Below are 15,540 nucleotides of genomic sequence, written 5' to 3'. Positions count from 1 at the left end.
GGCATAATAAATGAAAGCCTGTTCTTAAAGAGCGAGCACTATAATGATGGAAGAACTTGGCCTTGAATGTTTTATCACCTATTAGATATGTGACCTTGACCCTATTGCTAAAACTCTGAGCCTCAGTTTTCCCATTCATAAAAATGGGGATAAGTATGCCATAGCTTGCAAAATTGCTGTGATGATTAGATAAATTGCAAGCACCTAATACTATGCCTGCCATATATAAGACAAAATTAATCAATGTTCCTTCCTGCATGGATTTGTAATATGTAGGTCATATTTTGTGGAAGTCCTTTCTTCCTGGTTGTTAGGTCTTACAGTTTGGTTTCTAGTTGACACAAAGTAATGCTACTTTTATTTGGAAGGTTGGGTTTTTGCAAGCTGGACTGTCCAAGTACAGCCAGAACCCCTGGGATATACTTCCGTTGCTTCAGAGGAGAAAATATCCATCCCAACACACATGCAGTTGTCTGGTAGGCCAACCTGAGTCCTGTAAAGTCAACAGAAAAAGCCAGCAGTTTGAAATCAGGGAGGTCTCTTGTAGCAACAACTGCCATGGGGCAGACAGCAGACACAGATGAACAGGTGACAGCCATTCCAAGAAGAAATAGGTTGTTCTGTGTGTCTTACTAGCCATGGCATGTATCATTAGATATGCTGACATCATTCATGTTTGCCATGATGCCACAGAGTCATTAGGAGAAAGGTCACTGTTGTGTCCCCAGTTAAAGAATTCAAAGATTCCTGTAGTATTTCCTAGAAAGGTTGCTATCCACATCATTAAGAAACCATTTTGGTTCTTCAATGAATAAATTAAATTAGTTATCAGGAAAGTTAACTTTCTGCAAATTTGCCCCCAAATGCCAAGTACTTGGAACCTTACATACTGTAGAAAGTAAATTCTGATGGTATCATGGTATCCTAAGTCTGTCCTCTTGGGCATCTCAAATCATTTTTTACTAGTATATGCAGGAAGTTGTTTCTGAAAAAACAATGATTTTAGTTTATCTACATGGCTAGGACCTAGAAAAACTTGACTTGAGTTAGATTTCCTTGAAGAACTAGACCTACATAGATGCTAATTTAACTTTTATTTTCCTAATTTCAGATTGAAGTGGTGCATGATTGTCGGGAGAAGAGAAATTCTGGTCAAACTTCCAGTTTGAACAATGACAATAACTTGGATGTTTTAAAGAAGTATCTTTTATTTATTAATATACACTCATGTATTCTGATTCATTGTTCAAGGCCAATGTGCTCAGAAAAGAACGGGGATCCGTTGGGTGTGATAAGTGCACTAGATGAGGTGTCACAAGCCTTGGATTTAGGCCTGGCCACATGTGCTCTGTTTATGCACTGCCAGGAAAATGAGCTGGACTTTGTCAAAATCTTAGTCTCTTCTACTGTAAAAAGGTAGAGATTGAATAGGACAGTATTTCAAAAACTGCAAGACATGATTAGATATGCAATTTTATTTATAGATGCTAACAATGCTCATTGTTTTGTCCACTTTCGTAATAGTGTGTTAATGCTCTAGACATACAAATATTTGCCATTTACATTTTATATCACTGAGTTGTTAGGAAACAGTCTTTGGAGCAAGTTTGAATTTTAACTCAAATTCAAATATATTGAATTTATATACATGCATATATACATAGATAGGCAAAACTTGTTAAATGTTATTACTTAAAGATGGAAAAAAATAAAGAGGCCAAAGGTAGAAGTTGAATGGGTTGCTTATGTTATAGGGCAGCCCCGATATTGAACGGGTTGCCTGGCTGTGGGTCCTCACCCGCGTGCTTACAAGGGACTTACGAATACTCCACTATAGGCACACACAAAAGGTTCATGAAAGGTTTATCTACAAGGGAAAGGAAATAAGGAAAATGTACAACTCAGGGAGAAAATAGGGAGATAAAGTCTTTAATGCGTCCTACCCGATCCACCGACCTGGAAACCCAAAAAGCACTCTCCGAGCTGGCTGGGTGCTGCGAGCTGGTGGAGAGTCAAAATGGGGGTCCCCCCCAAAGCCCACGTGTCTGGCTTTCTACCTACCTGGCTGCTTCACCCCACCCTCAGGTCCCAGCCCCCTTCCCTTAGGTGGTGATGGGATTTGGAGTTCCCAGTGTCTTTGGCTTTGGCCTGGGGTGGGGGTGGAGTCCACAAAGCCTGTATGGAATTAGCTTTAGGACAGCCTTTTCCCCCTAACACTTATACTGGGGAGTAAGGAATTGAATTTTAAGTATGATATGATATGAATAGGAAATCATTAGAAGGAAAATGTATTTTATTTTAAAAAGACAATAAAAAATTAGTACAGAAACTTAATTATGATCTAGAATTGGGAAAACCAATATGATAAATCCAGAAAATTACTGGCAGAGGGAAAAATTGTGACTAAAATGTTGATAACATTTTTTAGAGGGAACTATAGCTCAGACTGTGCTGTCCATAAAGTTCCCCAGATTTTCAGGAATAAATTTTGTGACTTTTTTTAGTAAATTGATCTTAAGTTTAGTGAGTTAGAAATAAAATTGTAGTTTTTGTTCTTAAATTTAAAAATAACTATTGAGTCTCCCACCCCTTTCTTTTAAATATACTTCAAAGAGTGGTGAGTGGTATTTACTCTAGAATCTAGAATTACTTTGTTATTGACTAAAGCACTGAAATTATTGGTAGTTCCTATGCATGAACAATTTCACCTTAGATAATTTATAATGAAAACAGTTGAAATATTGCAATATCATTCTAACCACCACAATAACCTGATAAATACGGTATTTTCATTTCAGCCACGTCCTCAATGAGCTGGTACAGACAGAGAGGGTTTATGTTCGGGAGCTGTTTACTGTTTTGTTGGTAGGTGGCTCAAATTGTATTTTCCCAGCTTGCCCTGAAGCACCCCCTGCCACATTCATTAGGAAGTGTTTGGCAAAGTCCCTCTCTCTATTCCTTCCTCCTTTGTCCCTTCACAGCGGGATATCTCTCCTATTGTTTGAGAAGGCAAGTTGCTTAAATGTGCATATTCAGGTTCTCCCTCCCCAGCCATAGTTGTTGATTCAGAATTTATTACCAAAGACTTAGCTGTTCCCTTAGCAAATACAGCAGATTGTGATAATTATTGCCAGAGTGTTATTTGGAGATTGTGATGAAAAAAACTAAAAATGAAAGGAAACCCTTCATTTGATACAAATATCATAATAATTTGGTCTGAAAAACTTAAACATTGCCAGTTTAAGAAGAAGTTAATGACCTATAATATAATTTCCCCAGCTTGGTTTCTCTTTTGTTGCCTACACTGTAAGCTACCCTGAAGGCCAAAGAGCTGTCATAGAGTATAAAACTTTGTGGTTCTTATTTCTTAAAAAAAGAAAAAAAAGTAATGCAATGGATAACTGCTTTAGGAAGTGGAAGACTTGAATGTCAAATTACCAATGACTTCACCACTGTACATTCTGCTGTACCTTTGATGACCCAATCAGATGTTAATGTGCCTGTTTTGGCTTTTTTTTTTTTTTAATGTTTTTAAAAATATTTATTTTGGATAGGGCTACAGAACGGAGATGGACAATCCAGAGATGTTTGATCTTATGCCACCTCTCCTGAGAAATAAAAAGGATATTCTCTTTGGAAATATGGCAGAGATCTATGAATTCCATAACAAGTACGCAAATGCTGAATTGGATTTTCTTTTTCATGGTATTCTCTAAAGGATTATTGACCAATTTATTCGATTGCATATAAAATGATATTTCTTTCTCCAATTTTTTCACAGCATTTTCATGAACAGTCTGGAAAGTTGCATTGAGGCTCCAGAAAAAGTGGGACCTTGCTTTCTGCAAAGGGTTTGTTAAATTGTTATTTGAAAATATATAAATATGGTCTACCAAAATAGCAGCTCATTTTTATAAGAAAACATTTAGAGACAAGGTAGGTTTTTTTTTTTTAATGGTTTTATGTTTTGGGAGGAGACACATCACTCCAGAAATTATTTAATGCTAAGGCAAGGTTTGCTCAGAGCCTGGTTCAGTGGGGTATGCAGCAATGCTGAGGGCCACTGTGTCTGAGAGAGCAAATGCTTCAGTGGCTCAGCTGGTGCCCACTGACACCTGGGCAATCCCCAGGAGTCCAGGGAGCATCCTGACTATGAAAATCTGAGAGTTGGGGTCATCTTAGCATAACCATTCTTGGCTTGGCTAATTTTTAGCCAAAGAGATGTCTTGGTATTCCATGCTTCCACATGGAAAGTCTTAGAGCCTGGCTTTCAGACACCGAGACATCTATTTTAGTAACCTGGCAAACAGAGAGCTGTCTGTCCTTTTTCTTCTATGAGATAATCAGGGGCTCATTTTTTCATGTCCAAATGTTGTGGTCAGGCCAGTTGACTTTCCAGGTTTTGTAATTCTACTCTCCTCTCTTAGAGTTTTGTCTCAGAAGTTCTGTGCTTATCTAGCTTGTCCTCTTCCTGAAAGACCAGTTCACTTTTGATTTGAGAGTCAATTTGATAGAGGTGGTTCTTGAAAGCTTTCAAATAGATAACTTTTTAAAAAAGATTTATTTATTTATGCATATAAGAACTGGGGTGTAGGCCTGGGTTGGGGGGGTTGTAGATTCACCAGAGGCAAAGTGGGGAGCAGAACAAGCAGATCTACTGAAATACACTGCTGAGGGGAGCAGCGGGCAAGACAGGAGAGGTCTGCTGCGCCTTGTGGGTCAGCTACCTGGCCCGGGATCGAACTCATGCTGCCGTGGCTGGCGGTAGCTTGATAGTGTTGAGACTTTAACCCCTGTGCCACCAGGGAGGCCCTCAAATAGATATCTTATCCTAGAAAATTTTAAGGGAGTAAGTAGATAATATGGTCAAAAAAGAACTGTTTGTCATTATCTTTCTCCACAATATCCTTACTTTGAGGAGCCATGGCCCAGATCCTATATGTTGCTTATAAGGTAACTGGTAGTGGTTTAATAAATGTATATGGATGTATTTCTCTATTTAGTAGCCATCTGCTGAACACCTACTGTGTGCCAAGCCAGTACTGCACTAGGCAATGTGGATTCCAAACCCAAGACTATTCAATCGAAAATCATTGTACAATGTGAGTTGTGCTCTATTAGAGATATACAGAGGCTGCCACAGGGAGCCAACAAGAGGGACATCTTACATAGAGTGGAGGTGCAAATGATGACTATAGAAGGGGTGAGTCAGGAGATAAACGTTAAAGACTAAGGACCAGGTAGCTCCTTAGGCCAAAGAAAGATGAGAGAGAATACCATGGACAGATGGCTGGTGGGGACAATGATGATGTCCCAGCGATGAAAGAAGGATCTTGGAAGTCAGTTACTATTTCATTCACTAGAGAACTGGGAGACTAATAGCATAGAGGAGTATATTTGGAGGTAGCCCATTAGTTCATAGTTACAACGAGATTAATTTGTTTTTATAGTTCAGAGAGAAGGCTTTCTTCCCTCTAACTCTTCAAGTTGATGAGTGAAAATTATGAGATCACTTGGATAGTTATGTGTCTCTCCATGCTATCTCTTGGGTATACTGTTCTTGACATTCAAAGAGGATTCACAACCAGCTGCCATGCAGCAAACAGACCCCTTAAGTCACGTTCCCTGCAATGCTTGGGCACACTCACTTTGCTCAGCTTTTCTTGATAAGAAAAGTACATGTTCACAAATTGGTAATATGTTTGAATTTGCTTTTTATCACAGAAAGATGATTTTCAGATGTATGCAAAATATTGTCAGAATAAACCCAGATCAGAAGTAATTTGGAAGAAGTACTCAGAATGCAGCTTTTTCCGGGTATGGTAATTGATCATATGTTGGATAAATTTTCCTGGGAAATATGGGGATATTTATTATTTATAAATTCACTTTCTATTGTAAGTAAGTTAGATGGATGGATAAACAGAAGTTAAAGAACAATTTGACATCCCCCAAACAAACACAGACACATATATATATACATGAATACAAACTCATAAATGCTGCTCCCCAGAGGAAACCACTTTCAACTCTTTTATCTGCTTTTAATGTTTACCTCCATTTCTCCAAATAGCCATGTTTTTTGTTATTTCATACAATGGACAATGAGATTTTAGCTCTCTATATCTTTTCCCATCCTAACAACATGCCCCACATACTCACACACGCACACACACACACACACACTTCTTTCCCATCCAAATCTTTGATGGTATATTACAACTTCAGTTAGGTTGGTATACAGTGTTAAATTATTAACACTATGTAACTTCTATGCTCAGATGATTCATTGATATAATCATGTGGTATAAGTTGGTTGCTTTTCCTTCCCATTTGTTTTTCTTGCAATTGCCTTTTGTCTTATTCACTTAATTTTCTAGGTACTTATCCCTATTCTCCCCAAACTCTCCCAGTTGTGAGTTCTATAAATCTCTTCTCAGAATATTGTAACACATACTTTCTGTGAATATCTTCTTGAGTAAATCTTGAAGTTTGTGACCTGCTAATCCAGACTCATTAAACCTATTGCATGCACAGCTCTCTTCTTGGAATCTTTTTCTTTTTTTAAATTTATGTTTTATATTGTTTTGTGTTTTATTTTTTTAAGATTTATTTATTTATACAAGAGCTGGGGTACAGGCCAGGTGTACAGGAGGGTGAGAGGGTTCACCAGAAAGAGTGGGGAACAGAACAGGCAGACTGATGAAATACACTGCTAAGGGGAGCAGCAGGTGAGACAGGATAGGTCTGCTGCACCATGTGGGAATCTCCCTGACTGGCTGGGATCAAACCCACACTGCAGAGGCTGCAGACAGCTTCACGGTGCAGCGCTCAACCACCTGCACCACTAGAGAGGCCCTCATCTCGGAATCTTGATGAGTATCACTTGTAGGGTTCTGTTCACCTCTGTTGTATAGGTTCATCCAGTTGCCTAAGTGTTACATCTTTCTCTGCATTGTTTTACTCGCTTGGTGGAACACATCCTGCAATTGTTTTATTGAGAATGTGTCTGGTTGGGAAAAGACTTTGAGAGCTTGCATTTCTGCAAATGTCTTTATTTTTTATTTTTCTTAAAGATTTATTTATTTATTTATACAAGCACTGGGTACAGTCAGAAGTGTGGGAGGGTGAGAGATTTCACCAGAGCAGGGAACAGAACAAGGCTGACCAACGAAGTACACTGCTGAGGGGAGCAGCAGGCGGTAGGAGAGGTCTGTGCGCCATGTGGAACCCTCACCCGGCGGCTGGGGATCGAACTGGCGCTGCAGAGGCTGCGGGCAGCTTCGCAATCCAGCACTCAACTGCTGCGCCACCGGGGAGGCCCTGCAAATGTTTTTAATCTGCTCTATTATTTGATAGCTAGCTTGGCTGGGTATAGAATTCTATGAAGAAATAATTTTCCTCAGAATTTTGAAGCAATTTGCTTCATTATCTTCTCGCTTCCATGTTGCTGTTGAGAAATCAGATGTCATTTTGTTTCTTTGCACATGGCCTAATCTTTGTCCTCTCTCTGAAATTTTATGGGAACTTCTTTTGGGCTCAGGGTTATGAAGTTTCACAGTGGTGCACCAGAGTGCCAGCCCTGTTCTCATCCTATCATGCAGGTCTTGTGGAGACCCTTTGAATCTGGAACCTCTTGTCCAAATTTAGCTGGATTTTGTCTCAGATTTTCTCCATACAAGTTTCTCCATTCTTTCCTTCTGGAACTTCTATTGTACAGATATTAGATATCCTGGATCAGCCCTCAAATTATCTTTTCTTTCTGTGTTTTCAGTATCTGTTGCTTGATTTTCTGGAATTTGTCTTCTATTGTATCTTTCTGTGGAGGATTCTGTTTCTGCCATTAAGTTTTTAATTTTGAAGAGCCTCTACTTTTCTCTCACTCCTCCTTTCAATGGATACTTGTCTTTCTTTCATGAATTCAATACCTTCATTTATCTCTATGAAGGATAATAGCAATAGATTTTGATTTTAAAAAAAGTTTTCTCTTCCTCCATAGTTCAGATAGTTTTTTTTTTCTTTTTGTTCACTTTGTTACTGTCACTCATAATACTTTTCTCAAATGTCTGGTGATACTTGTTTGTCCACTTACATTAGGAGTCAGCACTAACAAACTCTCAGAATTTTCCTGAGCATATATGGGTTTACTGACCATGGTCTTCATTGTGAGGTGATTTGTCTCAAGCTGTTTCCTTGTGGAGGGGGATCCCCAATACCTGTATATTTAGGTCCGCTCTTTCAGGCTGGTCAGATTCCCCAATCTGCAAGCTGGTGAGTAAAAATTTGGCTGCCAGTATTCTGGTAGCATGTAGGGGGCAAGTGTACACTCTAATCTGGTTTGTAAATATTCAAGTAGTCTCTTTGTTTCTAATGGTTCTCTACCCTCCTCTGGGCCTAGTCCAAAGGCCTTCTACATTAACTTTTTTCAGATAAGGAGCCATTCTCTTGTTATGGAGATGGGAGACTTCCACCCAGTTTCAAATGGTGGTATAGCTGAGAGACATCACTCCCCCCGCCTTTTAAAAAAATATATATATATTTATGCTTACTAAATTTTGCGGGCTAGTAGCTTTATTGAGATATAATTAAAATACCATAGAATTCACCCTTTTAAAATGTACAATTAAATGATTTTACTGTATTCACAACATTGTGTACTCATCACCACAATCAGTTTAAGAATATTTTCATCACTCCTCCCCAAACCCCATACTTTAAGTCATCACTCCACATTTTCCTCTAATCCCTTATATATATGGAAAGATAGATTGGCATATTCTGGACATTGTATATAAATGGAACTATAACTGTGTGGTCTTTTAATGTTGACTTCTTTCACTTAACATAATGATTTTTTGAGATCCACCCATAGGATGTATTAGTTCTTGATTCTATTTTGTGGCCAAGTAATATTCTATTGGATAGATAGACCACATTTTACTTACTTGCTTTTACTTGTTCATCAGTTGATGGACATTGGGTTGTTTTCACCTTTTGTGTGCAATTTTTTTTGTGAACATTTATTTTCATTCCTCTTGACCCTGTACCTGGGTATGAAATTTCTGGGTCATCAGGCAGTTCTCTATTTAACTTTCTGAAGAACTGTTGGATTATTTGCCAAAGTTGCTGCAGCATTTTATGTTTCTACCAGAAGTCTAGGAGGGTCATAATTGTTCTGCTTCCTCAGCAACCATTCTTTTTTGAACTTCACCCTCATCCCTCACTTTCAGAGGTACTTGGTATCTGTAATTTTGGACTCTCTATGGAGGGCAGGTGGAAGGTGTTCTAGTACATAAACTGAATTGTCCTCTGCCTTTTCCCTCAGCCTGCTTGAGATTCACTTTCTTTTAATGTGCCCAGTTGTTTCCTACTTACCAGTTTGATTTTCAACTTCTAACTTTGGATGTTTTCTCCTTTTTTATCTTAGTTACTTTGGTATTTGCTTTATAAAAAATTACATCTCTATCAATTTAGTTGGGTTTCATGAATGAAGAGAGTTAAATGCATATCCAGTCCTCCATCTTTGCTTTCAGTCTACCATCTAATTATTTGAATTAGATTGCATGTTATATTTTATCCATATCCAGCATATGGTCCTGAATTTTAAACAGGTATATCCTCTCCCACTCTGTTTGTATTCCACCCTTCCTATATGTATATTTCATCCTAAGTAGCCCTATCTTGCCCTAATTATGGACCCTACAATGTTCCCAGGACCCAAAGTCATGATCTTTATATTTATAGTGGCAGTGAGCCAACAATCAGATGAAATATAGCACCAGATGACGAGGGTTGTATTTTTTTGTGATGTTAAAAAAAAACTTCTCATACCCAGTCTGATTTATATTCAGCACAGCCTGTTTCTGTTCTGGACCTTGGCCTGTAGAGCTGAGCCTTTTGATGAGTTCCTTGTACATATTGGAGAACTTTTTCCTCACATCCCTAGCTGGTCACTCACTGCTTTCAATGCGAATTTATATGTACAACTTTCTTATCACTGAAATGTTGATGTTTTCTACCTCTCAAATCCTTGAATTAATGTTTACTGGAGTTTTTCAGCTATACTGCCTCTTATCATTACCATACCATACGTAGGAACAACTTTTGTGCTAAATCTTCCTCACGGTGTAAGAAACATGCATGCAGTGGGTCTAATCAGTGGGCACTTGGCATTTTCACAGGTATATGTCTTTATTTAAATGTATTGATAATTATATTTTAACAACAGGAATGTCAAAGGAAATTACAACACAGGCTTGGTCTGGATTCCTATTTACTGAAACCAGTGCAACGAATTACTAAATATCAGTTACTGTTGAAGGTAATTACACAAAACATTTGTCTCTTTCTTGACTTCTCAGGGTCAGATGTGGCAAAGCAATTAAGAAGGATAGGTAGCCTCTGTGAATGGAAGTGCTAGAGGCAGAGATGTGAAGCTGAGAATATCTGATGTCTTCTTAGCTATTCAATTACCCATGCAAATTCCATCCATGTATGTGTTTACTGCAGAACATTTACTATTGCTAAGAACTACACCAATATTTCACATAGTCTTGAGACTGTATTTTCTGAGAGCCTTCTCAATGAAAAATTAAGATGGCACATTGGTCATGCAGTGGGAAGGCTTGCTAAAATGTGTTAAGTATAAACACAGCGTCACTTACTTTGAAATACATTTTCATATGTTCTAGGGTACCTGCATCATAAGTGAAACAAAGTAGTATATGTAGAGGACCCAAAAATATGTAATTGCTTTAAAAATTAATCATTAGCGTGTGCTAATGGCTATTGTTCGTCAGCTCCAAAAGCATTGAATACCCTTTGCTTTATACTGTTTAATCCCTATTCCTTTTCTCCCCCAATTTTGACATTGTTATTAAACATGGCATTAATGTGACAAATAGCATACGAAAGAAATTACTCAAAAGTGACATTATCTTGCCATTCCTCCTTGAAAGCATGTTAACCCAAAATGTATTCATTTTCTCCAGCTATTAATAACTGTCTAATATTAAGTTTAATCCCTGATTTCTAATTACAGGAGCTATTAAAATATAGCAAGGACTGTGAAGGATTTGATCAATTAAAGGAGGCCCTTGACACAATGCTGGATTTACTGAAGTCAGTTAACGACTCGATGCATCAGATTGCAATAAATGGCTACATTGTAAGTAGATTTTAAAGATTGTTGCAATTTTAGGGGTAAGCATGTTAACGTTTCTTTCTTCCTCTCTTGGAACCAATGAGAAGTAAGAGGTAGAGAAGTAAGAGGTAAGAGGCAGACAAATGGAGATCCATACATCAGCATTATTACTGATAATGCTAAGTGGAGACTTGGCTCCAGATCAACAGTCAAATGGATTTGCAACATTCCCCTTGTCCCCAGCAGCCTATCCCCCAGCTCCAGCTCATGCTTGAAGAAATGCTTAGGTCTTCTAAGGAGATGCATTGTTTCAGATTTGCTGCTTGCCTGTGTGCATGGAGAGATGTGGAAGAAAAAGGTCAACTCTTTAGAGTTAGCACCACCCAGTGGGCAAACTTGGAGTGGTAGCTCTCATTCACCAATCAGGATCGAGGAAGAAACGGGGAGAGTTACCCTACCTGAGATACCACCATATGGACACATGAAGCCAGGGAAAAGGAAGGTTTCTTATATCTCCCACTCCCTCAGTGATTTCCTACATAGGTGACACATGGTATGTGTCTCTGTGAAAAATGAGGGTGAATAATTTGTTTTAAAAAGGAGTGAACTATTCTTTGGTGTCTTAGTAGCTCAAGCTGAACACTGTAATGTTGATGGCAGATGCCTGAAGGTAGCTAGGCCTTAGAGTAATGAGTTTTTCTTTTCCATTCTAGGGAAATTTAAATGAACTGGGCAAGATGATAATGCAAAGCGCATTCAGTGTTTGGATTGGACATAAGAAAGGTGCTACAAAAATGAAGGATTTTGCTAGATTCAAACCAATGCAGCGACACCTTTTCTTATATGAAAAAGCCATTATTTTTTGTAAAAGGAGAGTGGAGAGCGGAGAAGGGTCCGACAGATACCCATCATACAGTTTCAAGAACTGTATGAAAGTAAGAAGATTTGAATTGTGTGATGTTGTGATATTATCTAATTTGTGTATATATCTCTATATATTCAAATTCATATGTCTCTTCATTTAAAATGACTGGCTTTTGTGTACATCCCTTTGTTTACAGGACATCTTAAGTAGGAGGTGTTATTCAGATGCAAAGAAGGGCAGAAAAGCAGGACTTGGCTGCTTGAGATGGGGGATCTGGGAACAATGGGGTGCTAGCCTCCCTCCCAGTGGCCCCAGCCCAGCTGCTCCTTTGATAGTAGCAGCTTATCCCCCAGCCCCCCAAATCTGCAAGGGTCTTTTATGTCTCTAATAAACTCAGGGGAATCCTGCGAAGCACAGTTTGAAATTATGACCAGTGACCTGGATTTCCCCATTGACACTGACCAGCCGTACTGGGTGGAGTTTTTGGTCTTGGTAACAGGGAGCCTTTCCCATGCAGGAGCGACAAAGAGGAGTCTCTTCCTTCTCCTCAGTGCAGTTTAAACAGGGGTAACTTGTGCTGAGCATAGCCCTCCTCCATTCCCTAGCTCCTCCCTTGCTGGTGTCCAATGCCACCTGCACCTGGATCCCATCTGCACCTGGCCTGTTCTAGCCTTTGACATGACTTTCTTTTATATACCAGAGTGCCATTCTGTCCCATTATTAGTTTGGTATTAAAATGAGAGCAGTCTTGTTTGAGGAAGTCACTGACAACCCAATAATATTCCCGGCTGGGGTGGACATTTCACAGGAACTTTGAATTCACACGAGTTTGTCCTTAACAAATTTGATTATGTTTACACCTAATTAATTTTATCATTGAAGATTTAGATTTAGAAGCAGTGGAGCACTTGCTACAGAATATTTGGAAGTAGAGAACATGATTATGCTCGATTCCCCAACCACTATTATTTCAGTCATTTTTTTTAAAGATTTATTTATTTTTATTCAAAAACCGGGGTACAGGCCAGATGTGCAGGAGGGTGAGAGGATTCACCGGAGACAGAGTGGGGAACAGAACAGGCAGACTGATGAAATACACTGCTGAGGGGAGCAGCGGGTGAGACAGGAGAGAACTGCTTTGCCATGTGGGATTCTCGCTGGCCTGCTGGATTCGAACCTGCGCTGCAGAGGCTGCGGACAGCTTCACAGTGCGGCGCTCAACCACCTGTGCCACCAGGGAGGCCCCATATTTAAGTCATTTTTCACGAGGATGTTCTTTCACAGTTGTCAGCACCAATATGTGTGAGAACTGATGGACTGTTCAGCAGCAGTGATAAAGCACACAGGCAGTGTGTCCTGAGATAAGGCTGGGGTGCTTGTATCAGGAGGCCATCAGATAAGCAGGCCCCGTTCTGGATTTTCCCCATGAGGTCAGCAACCTCAAGCTGTTCCTGATGGGGTGCCTGCCCAGGGTTAGGCCTGGGCTCCTCCTACTGTCTGCTTTCCCTGCTTCATCTGTAAACCCACAGCAGTGTTACAACTGCTTTAAAGCTGATAGTTTTCAAAACAAATGTCCAGCTTCTCCTTTATTAGTAGCAGCTTACCCCCAGCCCCCCAAATCTGCAGGGTCTTTTATGTCTCTAATCAACATGGGTTGAGAACCAGGAACTTGTAATTCATGGCAGACAGGGCTCAGGTGTCTTGCTGTGTTTGTGAACCTGCTCCTTGAGAAGGCATTTTACCTAAATGGGCATATTTGACCCAAATCCATTTGGTTCAGTTTTTCTTTGTGGGGTGATCTAGTTATTACTGAATGTAGTATTTCTGATTTGTATGTATTTTCTCTTTTAACTTTAATGTGTGGTGCTGATGGGCATACCCACAGAAGTGTTGTACAGTGTAATGGAGGAAGGAAGCACTGGGAGCATGTAATGAAGTCATAAAAATTCAGGCCACAAAGGTTACCACAGACCGAGGGTGGGGTGGAGGTAAGAAACATTTCAAAGGAAGGTAGACAGGCTTGTTGACTTACAAGTTACAGTAAATAGATAATACCTGACATTCGGAGGGGGAAAAAAATCACTCTGATGTTTCACTGGCTCCCCAATAATGCCTCAGCAGTACTCTTAATAGAAGAACTTTGTGAGGGATGACTGCAAGGATTAAGACCAGAATTACTAGGAAAAAGGTGATGTCACTAACAGAGAAAGTAGGAAGTTAAGCTTGCTTACTTCTTGCTTACCTATCCTGACCTTCCAGGATTAAATAATAGCTAGCGTTGCTAGTCAGTCTGCGATGGAACAGGTTGGGTGTCTGGTTTCAAAGTCTCCCCCTTGGCAGAGAATAGATGCAGATGCTGTCTACTGTTAGCAAATTCTCCTTCACTTTCAAAGAGCCCTTACCTTTACCTCGTGATACCAAGTTAGAATTCCATGACCCAACAATGTCTTTCTAATGATGGTGTGCTACATTTTAAGCGGCTGCTTCTCTGAGAAGGAAGGGCCCTAAAGTAATAATCAGGTGGAGAGATTAGAGTCCTTCAAATTTCTTGATTCACGCAAATGTTACTGTCTCTTTTTAAAATTAAATGTAACAAACACACATAGTGCATAATATGTGTTAGGAACTGTTCTGTTTCTACATACCAGTGTTAACTCATTTAATTCACATAGCAACTTCACATATATAATGAAGAAACTGTTATTAACTCCATTTGGAAGGTAAGAAACCCAAGTTCCAGAAGGTTAAGTCATTTGTCTGAGCACATAGCTAATAAGTGTTGCCATGCAGATTCAAACCCAGGCAGATGGTTGCAGGATCCATGCTCTTAATCACCTCACATGCTGGAAGGCTTTGTTCATGTTCACTCCTTTCATCCATTCCTTTTTATCCCCATTCTCCACACTTAATCTCCTCTGTACCCCTGGAACAACCATTCTCATTTATTTGACATATATCCTTCAGTTCGTGCGTTCTTCTTAAATGTATCCTAATCTGTGCACAGATAGTTTTAATTTACATAAATTGTATCTTGTTATAATTATCATTTTCCTTCTGTCTTTTTTTTTTTGTCTCAGAAACTCTTTTCAAGATAACAGCCATGTCACTGTTTTATACCCGGTGTCTTGCTCCTAATTGTTTCATAGCACTTCAGCCTAGCTACATTTTTTTGTAGTTGTGCTCCAAGATCAGATTTTTATTAATACTAACCCAAGAATTAAGTTAACTCTATCCCAGAGTTCTTGACCCACAGGAGAGCTTTTAACAACCTAGTGGGTGTCTTCACACTTAACCTGCTAACATGACACTAGGCCAAACCTTGGGGCTCTGTATACTTGACACAGTGAGAAGATTTCAGATAAAATGCTTTAGAGTAAAGTACGTATATCATAGTTACCAGGATCATCAATGAAAATGTGAAGGATGAGGCACCATCTCACTGTATACAGTATATTATATGACTATACTCAGAGTTGGACTTGTCACTCTGCCTCTAGATTGTAGAACTAAGTTTCCATGATATGGGCAACAC

At 39.3% G+C, this 15,540-nt stretch overlaps 1 protein-coding gene across 1 annotated transcript in view; it reads left to right on the top strand.

The window, feature by feature from the left end:
• Positions 1-15,540, top strand: part of MCF2 (MCF.2 cell line derived transforming sequence) — a gene marked incomplete at both ends in the record, with an annotated part of 65,434 nt that overhangs the window by 32,391 nt on the left and 17,503 nt on the right. Inside the window, 8 exon segments of the mRNA XM_084259033.1 lie at positions 1,112-1,200; positions 2,799-2,865; positions 3,555-3,670; positions 3,782-3,851; positions 5,725-5,817; positions 10,229-10,321; positions 11,042-11,167; positions 11,857-12,078. Of these exon segments, the coding sequence (XP_084115159.1) occupies positions 1,112-1,200; positions 2,799-2,865; positions 3,555-3,670; positions 3,782-3,851; positions 5,725-5,817; positions 10,229-10,321; positions 11,042-11,167; positions 11,857-12,078 (876 nt within the window).

This window comes from Talpa europaea (genome assembly GCF_964194135.1).
Source record: "Talpa europaea genome assembly, chromosome: X".
Lineage (NCBI taxonomy): Eukaryota > Metazoa > Chordata > Mammalia > Eulipotyphla > Talpidae > Talpa > Talpa europaea.
Note: the sequence above shows the minus strand (reverse complement) of the source record. Positions and strands in the feature narration are given on the sequence as shown.